We start from the raw sequence: 8289 nt of genomic DNA, 5'->3' as shown, positions 1-8289 counted from the left end.
GAGGTGAGATGTGTTGGTGTATAGTGTGGTGATGTTGTGATGTGGGCCAAGGATTTAAAAAAAATAAATTTTTCTATTGCCCACAAGGGGCTAAACATAGAGGGGACAATCAAGGACAGACAAAGGGATTAAGTCGATTACATCGACCCCAGTGCGTAACTGGTACTTAATTTATCGACCCCGAAAGGATGAAAGGCAAAGTCGACCTCGGCGGAATTTGAACTCAGAACGTAGCGGCAGACGAAATACTGCTAAGCATTTCACCCGGCCAAGGATTGGGGGAGGGGCTAGTTCTTAGTGTTGGATTGAAGGAGGAGATACAGAAGTGACATGAGGAGGAAATACACAAGAAGCGGTGACAGGAAGAGGAAGGGAAGGAGAAATGGAAAGGTGACAAGAAGAGAGAGATAGAGAAGAGTGACAGGAGGAGGTAGAGATATAGAGTTGCTTCTCTCAGGAGGAACAGATACCTTTGTAGCAGTAGAAGAGGCCAAGAGAAGACACAGCATGGTCGTGTACCAGTAGGCGATAATGTTTAGCCCAGCTATAACTGTCTTGATGTTACTTTAAACATTAAAGTTATTGCAGAATATCCTTTTCTACTCTAGGTACAAGGCCCAAAATTTTGGGGGAGCGGGGGGCCAGTCAATTAGATTGGCCCTGGCATGCAATTGGTACTTAATTTATTGACCTCGGTGGAATTTGAACTCAGAACATAAAGACAGATGAAATAAGGTTATTTAGATATTACTTCAAACATTAAACTGGCAGAATCATTAGCATGCTGAGCAAAATGCTCAGTAGCATTTTTGCCGGTCTTCATGTTCTGAGTTCAAATTCTGCTGAGATCAACTTTGCACTGGGGTTGATGTAATCGACTCACCCCCACCTCCTCTGAAATTGCTGGCCTTGAGCCAAAATTTGAAATTGATATTATTTCAAACATACTGCACTAGAGACAATGCTCTCCTCTGTGTCTTTTTCTTTTTTTTTAGGATAGTAGGGTGAAATTTAATAGAGGGATACTCTGTTACTATTTCTAGCTATGTGAGTGACCCCATAGAATCTTCCCTATTGGCTCATGCTGAACCAATAGGGAAGCTTCTCTTGTATCATGTTGGTGAGTGAATCTTTGGTAATCGATCAGGTGGCCTTGTATTCCAGGATTTTCGTGTGTCTAACAACAGTGCCATCTATTATTTGTGGCTAGTACTTCATCCATTCGCTGTCGTGTAACAACCACTTTCCCATGCTTGCATAAGTTTGACAGAAATTTGTTGAGGCAGATTTTCTATGTCACCAAATCCTCACCTGTTTCCAAGCAAGATAATATTTGCCATGGCTAGACATTGTCCTTTTATAGAAGACTGGAAACGAACAATCTCATTTATATGATGGGGATGCTCATTTACAACCAACATGTGATGGCTAGACAAGGACACACACACACACACATACACACACACAATGGGCTTCTTTTAGTTTCTGTCTGTCAATCCACTCATAAGGGTTTGGTTGTCCTAGGGCTATAGCAGAAGGCACTTGCCCAAGATGCTGCACAGTGGGACTGAACCTAAGACCATATGGCTGGGAAGCAAGCTTCTTAACCACACAGCAACGGTTGCACCTATTAGCTTTCATTGTGTGTCTCAATCTTTTTTAAATGGTGATCAGGTGATCAAGATTGAAGTATTTCCTGATTATGGGTTTTGGCTGTGTGAGGGATGTAGATTGACATGCCTAGGAGAACTGGAGGGGGTCAAAGGGGAGCCTTTCATGAGCTGGTATAGAACTGGTGAAACTTCTGTCAGTTGGGTGACTTGAAGTCCTATGGGGCTCAGGTTGTTGTTGTTGCTGCTGCTGCTGTTGTGCCGCAGGTTAGTCCTGATCAAACTGTCCTATGGTACATTGTTACTAAACTATAAGGCATAATCCTCAGATCCATCTTCCCATATATGCCATGTCCCTGTCTAACTCAGAGGTTCTCAACTGGGGTCCACATGACCCTTAGGGCCCCATATAAATTTTGTTGTTTAAGTCAGAGGTTTTCAAACTGTGGTCCACGGACCACAGGGGGTCCGTGGACAGCAAATACTTTTTATGAGCAATTTGATTTTATATATGTTTTTTAATCGAAATCTTTTAATTAACAATAAACCTATTTGTTAAATACTATTAAATAAATAAATGTAAAAATATATGTTATTTTAAGCAAATATTTATGTATAAATTTCATAAGCGTTTATAAGGGGGTCCCTAAGGTAAAGCCTGAAATATAAAGGGGTCCGCAAGTCAAAAAGTTTGAAAACCCCTGGTTTAAGTCTATATGTGTGTTATATTTCAACAGTTCACGAAATATTTTAACAATCTTTTATACAATTCTTAATGATATTTAATTATAATATTATAAAGGGGTTATTTTTAAACAAGACTGGCTCCTATATCGATGGCACATAAAAAGCACTATTTGAGCATGTTTGATGCCAGTGTTGCTGACTGGCCCCTGTGCTAGTAGCATGTAAAAAGCACCCACTTCACTCTCGGAGTGGTTGGCATTAGGAAGGGCATCCAGCTGTAGAAACCTTGCCAGATCGGACTGGAGCCTGGTGTAGCCTCCTGGCTTACCAGTCCTCAGTCAAATGGTCCAACCCATGCCAGCATGGAAAGTAGACGTTAAATAATGATGATTGAAATCGTAGTTGTGGCCGGTGCCGATGATATGTAATGGCTTCTGTGTCAGTGACACATAAAAGCACTTGTGCTGGCGACATGTAAAAGCACCCATGTTGGTGATACATAAAAGGCATCCACTACACTCTCGGGATGGTTGGTGTTAGGAAGGGCATTCAGCCATGTAATAACCAAGCCAAATTCAAACTGGAACCTGGTGCAGCCCTCCAGCTTACCAGTTCCAGTCAAGCCATCTAACCCATGCCAGCATGGAAAGCAGATGTTTTATGATGATGATGATGATGATGATGATGATGATGATGAATGGGTATGTGGGTCCAGTAGAATAAAATAGGAATCAAAGGGCGCCATAGATAAAAAATGGTTGAGAATTACTGGTCCAGTTGACAACAGTACTGCACATTCAAGCATGTGGTGACGAATTTTATGGATATACCGTTTGATGGTTTGCACATATTGCCCTCAGGCCACCCACAGCACAGATAGGCAAGGTGGACATGGTCAGAGTACAACAGTTGCTGTTTCTCTGCACATAATGCTGGTAGTGTGCATCCTGGGACTGTGTGTGTGTAAGGTTGGAAAGGGAAGTGAGGCCAGTGATGTTGCTGCTGCTATTTCTATGTGCATGTGGTTTTTATGTTTGTCTGGGCAGAGTGGGAATTGTGAAATAGTAGTAGCAGTAGCAGTAGTAGTAGTGCTGGGTGGGGGCATGATTGTGTTCATTGAAGCTTACTGCAGCAGCAACCATCCGTGTCCTCTCTCGTATCCAGATGCTCTTTCAGTTGTAGTACTTTTGTTCGCTACTTGAGATGGTATGAGGGTGTGGTCTGTGTACAAGCTAATATACTGTGGACTGAGTTATGTTGTATTTTCTTCTTGATAGTATGTTTTGGTTTGTTTTTGTTATGGTTAGACTGGTGGCCCATGTAGGGCTGGTACAACCCATGATGCATCAGATATATTGGTTTGCCAGCTTGACTGTGTGGTTAAGAAGATTATTTTGCAGTCCTGTGGTTTCAGGTTCAGTCTCATTGCATGGCACCTTGGGCAAGTGTCTTCCACTGTAGCCCCTAGGTCGATCAGTGCCTTGTGAGTGACTTCAGAAGATAGAAACTGTGTTGAAGCGAGCTGGCAGAAATGTTAGCACGCCGGGCGAAATGCTTAGCTGTATTTCGTCTGCCGTTACGTTCAAATTCCACCGAGGTCGACTTTGCCTTTCATCCTTTCAGGGTCGATTAAATAAGTACCAGTTACACACTGGGGTCGGTATAATCGACTTAATCCCTTTGTCTGTCCTTGTTTGTCCCCTCTATGTTTAGCCCCTTGTGGGCAATAAAGAAATAAGAAACTGTGTGGAAGCCCGCCACACACACACACACATTTGTATGTGTGTGTGTCTTTATGTCTGTGTTTGATCCCCCCCCCTACCACTACTTTACAACTGGTGCTGTTTTTCTTCCATCCCTGTAACTTAGTGGTTCAGCAAAAGAGGTAAATAGAATAAGTAGCAGAATTAACAAAAAAGGTACTGGGGATGATTAGTTCAGCTAAAACTCTCCAAAGTGGTGCCCCAGCATGGCTGCTGTCCAATGACTGGAACAAGTTAAACATAAACACCACTGCTATTGTATCTTTCTATTCAGCAAACATAGTTGTTGTGATTGCTATGAGTATGTTTTTGCATCATTTCCTTTTCTTCGCCGTGAACATTGTGAAGGAGTTGCATGTGTGCTAAGTAGCTTGCTTACCAACCTCATGGTTCCGGGTTCAGTCCCACTGTGTGGCAGCTTGGGCAAGTGTCTTCTACTATAGCCTCGGGCTGACCAAAGCCTTGTAGGTGGATTTGGTAGGTGGAAACTGAAAGAAGCCCATCGTATATAGCAGCAGTTCATCCATCTCTGTGTTCTGAGTTCAAATTCCACCAAGGTTAACTTTGCCTTTCATCCCTTCAGGGTCGATAAAATAAATACCAGTTGAGCACTGGGGTCAATTTACTAGACTTGCCCCTCCTCCCGAAACTACTGGTCTTGTGCCAAAATTGGAAACCAACATAATTATGTATGTCTATGTATGTATGCAGCATACCGTACAGATGTATCTACATCTCTCCATCCATCCATTCACTCAAAGAAAAGAACTAAATGACTCTAGGCTGTGTAAATTGATGTAGATATAGGCTACTATCTGTTATGGATAAGGGATGGGTGTGATGGGTCCCCATTGAAATATTGGGGAATTTCAATCAGGATCAACTCCCAGTCCCTGCCCGACCAATGCACGAGGAACAATTGCTGACCGTCTCCACCAACCAGAGACATTAAATTCTTTTCTTTTCTAACCTACTGACATATACAGTCACCCAGATAGCTGATGGAACAAAAACCATGGCTCAGGAGGGGATGCTGTCCCTGTTTAATTCACATAAACTAATATGTATTAGACTCTATGCACTTCCACCATAATGCAGTTGTGTGTGTGTGTTTTTGTGCATGCGTGGTGTGGTGTGTGTGTGTGTGTGTGTGGTAGAATCTTCAGCCAATGAAGCACAACATTGAACATATGCAATCCACATCAAAACTGCTAAAACACAATGATGTGTCTGTTTCTGCCGGCATTACTCCCTCACCTCATCCCCACCACCACCACCACCAACATCATCACCACCATCACCATCACCACTGCTGTTCTGGTCCAGTGGACCTTAAAAAAAGGGTTCAGCTTTGTAATCTGTTTTGACAGTTAGTGTGTTTGTGTGTGTGTGTGTGTGTGGGGGGGGTGAGCCTACTTCCCCCCTTCACTTTCTTTCATCCTTTGATCCCTCGTATGTAACCATCTGTGTAATTTGATGGACAGGTATGTGGTGGTTGTGGTTATTGATGTGGCGGCTGTGGTTGATGTGGTAGTGGTGATTATGTGGTTGTGGTGGGCATGGCTGTAGGGGGATGAAGACGAACATGATGATGATGATGACGACGATGATGACAATGATGATGATGGTAGTCATAGCTGTAAGGATTTATGATGATGTTGGTGATGGTCATTAGCAATTGACAACTATAGTAGTGATGGTCATGGCTTTATAGGTTGATTAAGATGATGATGATGATAGTGGTGATTATGATGATGATGATGATGATGATGACAATGATGGTGATGATGGTGATGATAGAACAATTTGTTATTGGCCAACTCAATCCTTTTTTTGTTGTGTGTGTGTTGGGTTTAAGATGTGTATGCATGTGTGAGTCTGTACTGTAGTATGTGTGTGTGTGTGTTTGGTACCTTGTGTTCGTGCGTGTGTCTGTATACTATAATGTGTGTTTGGTACCATTGTATATGTGTGTGTGTATGTTTGGTACCTTATGTTTGTGTGTGTGTCTGTATATTGTAGAGCGTTTGATGCCATTGTGTGTGTGTGTGTGTGTGTGTTTAGTACCTTGTGTTTGTGTGTGTGTCTGTATACTGTAGAGTGCGTTTGATGCTATTGTATGTGTGTGTGTGTGTGTTTGGCACCTTGTGTCTGTGTCTGTTTACTGTAGAGTGTGTTTGGTGCCATTGTATGTCTGTGTGTGTGTGTGTGTGTGTGTCTATATTACAATGTGCATTTTGTACCAATACATGCCTCTGTGTGTATGTGTATAGACTGTAGTGTGTGTTTGTACCTATATATGTATATCTGTGTTCATGTGTGAGTATCTACATTGCAGTAAGCGTATGTGTGTGTACATACACATGTTGTATGTATTACACATTTAACATCACCTCGCACTCGGATGTTGTATATTTTTTATACTTTTTCTAGCCATGCTGGAGCACAGCATTTCTAATGCAAAGCCAGAACTCCAAGATCTGGAATTATCCAGTAATTTTTGCTAGTTTATTTTGTTTTCTTCATCTTCACTCCTGTGTGGTATATGAACATTTTAGTGTGGTTTAGAGTCAAGATTTGTATGCTATTTTCAGCATGGCGGTATCTCTTAGATACCCTAAAATATAATTTTAATATATATATATATATATATATATAGGTGCAGGAGCACCAGTATATATATAACCGCAGGAGTGGCTGTGTGGTAAGTAGCTTGCTTACCAACCACATGGTCCCGGATTCAGTCCCACTGCATGGCACCTTGGGCAAGTGTCTTCTACTATAGCCTCGGGCCAACCAAAGCTTTGTATCTTAGGATCTATTGCCAGTTTTGTAGCTATTTCAGCGTCTATGTCCTCTTCCTCCAGTATGTCTTTCATCTCTGATCCATTTATATGGAGTTAATTTGATTAACTGAAATCAACCCAATTGAAATTCGAGTTTTCCATATATACAGTAACATCTGTTTCGTTAGTCAACCATTTTACAAAACAAATGATTGATTGACAAAACGGGTGCTGATGCACATATGGACACTTCCTAGTTTTAATCAGTTTGGTTTGAGCTAACCAAATTGAATAACCTATATCCTACATCTGGTATTGTAGTTTTTCTCCTGTTTATTGCCATTAAAAAAAAGGAAAGGTGTTGGTGACATAAAATATAAATGTCAGTAGTAATTACAAATGAAACTAGTAATTAAAAATGCTATTATTAAATGTATTTAAGATATAATTAGTAAGATAAAAGAAATATAATGCAAATCCATTATTGATTGGGATCATATACTGACCCTATGAATGTATTTTGTAAGCATTCTACCTCTTATTTTAATTTGATTTTGTGATGTTTGCAGTATGGCAAGGTGCTTGACCTGGGTTCAGATCTTAGCAGGAACCAAATCATCTGATATGCTTTTAAGGTCTTTGAGGAAAGCTTGGAAATTACATGATCTTATTTGCTTTGCTTAGCATTTATTTTTTTATCTTTAATCTTTTACTTGTTTCACTCATTAGACTTTGGCCATACTGGGGCACAGCCTTGAATTTTTTTAGTTGCATGAATGAATTGACCCCAGTGCTTATTTTTTTTTATAGCCTTGTACTTATTCTATCAGTCATTTTTGCGGAACTGCTAAATTACAGGGACTCAAACACATCAACACTGGTTGTCAAGCGGTGGGGGTGGGGCAAACACAGACACAAAAACACACACACATAGATATATATATAAAAGGCTTCTTTCAGTTTCCATCTACCAAATCCACTCACAAGGCTTTGGTCGGCCCGAGGCTATAGTAGAAGACACATGCCCAAGGTGCCACACAGTGAGACTGAACCTGGAACTATGTGGTTGATAAGCAAGCTTCTTACCACACAGTCACGCCTGTGTCTGTGCATGAATAAAAAGAAATATCTTTGTTATTTTGGTATTGAATTTGAAATGTTTTTATTGAGTAATTTTTGTTGTTGTCTTGTATTGTAGGTGTGGAGGAGATGGACAGTGGAGAGGAGGAAGAAGAGGAGGTGCCCATGGTTTCCATCGGAGACATGCGTATTCCTCTACATGAAGTTACTGACAACATGGTGACCCAAATGACAGCTGAAGAGAAAGAGAATTATATCCGACTCGGACAAGAGCTTTATCAACATCTCTATGAATGAGAACCACAGCAATGGACGAGTGGGTTTTTTTTGGGGGCCTCTAGGGACTACGGGATGGTTGTTGGT

The 8289-nt window shown here is 41.2% G+C and overlaps 1 protein-coding gene across 1 annotated transcript in view; it reads left to right on the top strand.

Annotated features, from left to right (window-relative positions):
* Nucleotides 1-8283, top strand: part of LOC106883880 (general transcription factor IIE subunit 1) — a 48879-nt gene extending 40596 nt beyond the window's left edge. Inside the window, exon 5 of the mRNA XM_014935021.2 lies at nucleotides 8045-8283. Coding sequence (XP_014790507.1) covers nucleotides 8045-8223 — 179 coding nt within the window. The 3' untranslated portion in view covers nucleotides 8224-8283. The remainder of the gene's footprint in view (nucleotides 1-8044) is intronic.
* Nucleotides 8284-8289: the final 6 nt, after the last annotated feature.

This window comes from Octopus bimaculoides, chromosome 2 (genome assembly GCF_001194135.2).
Source record: "Octopus bimaculoides isolate UCB-OBI-ISO-001 chromosome 2, ASM119413v2, whole genome shotgun sequence".
NCBI classification, from domain to species: Eukaryota; Metazoa; Mollusca; class Cephalopoda; order Octopoda; family Octopodidae; genus Octopus; species Octopus bimaculoides.
The sequence above is the reverse complement of the archived record's forward strand: the minus strand, read 5'-3'. Positions and strand labels throughout refer to the sequence as shown.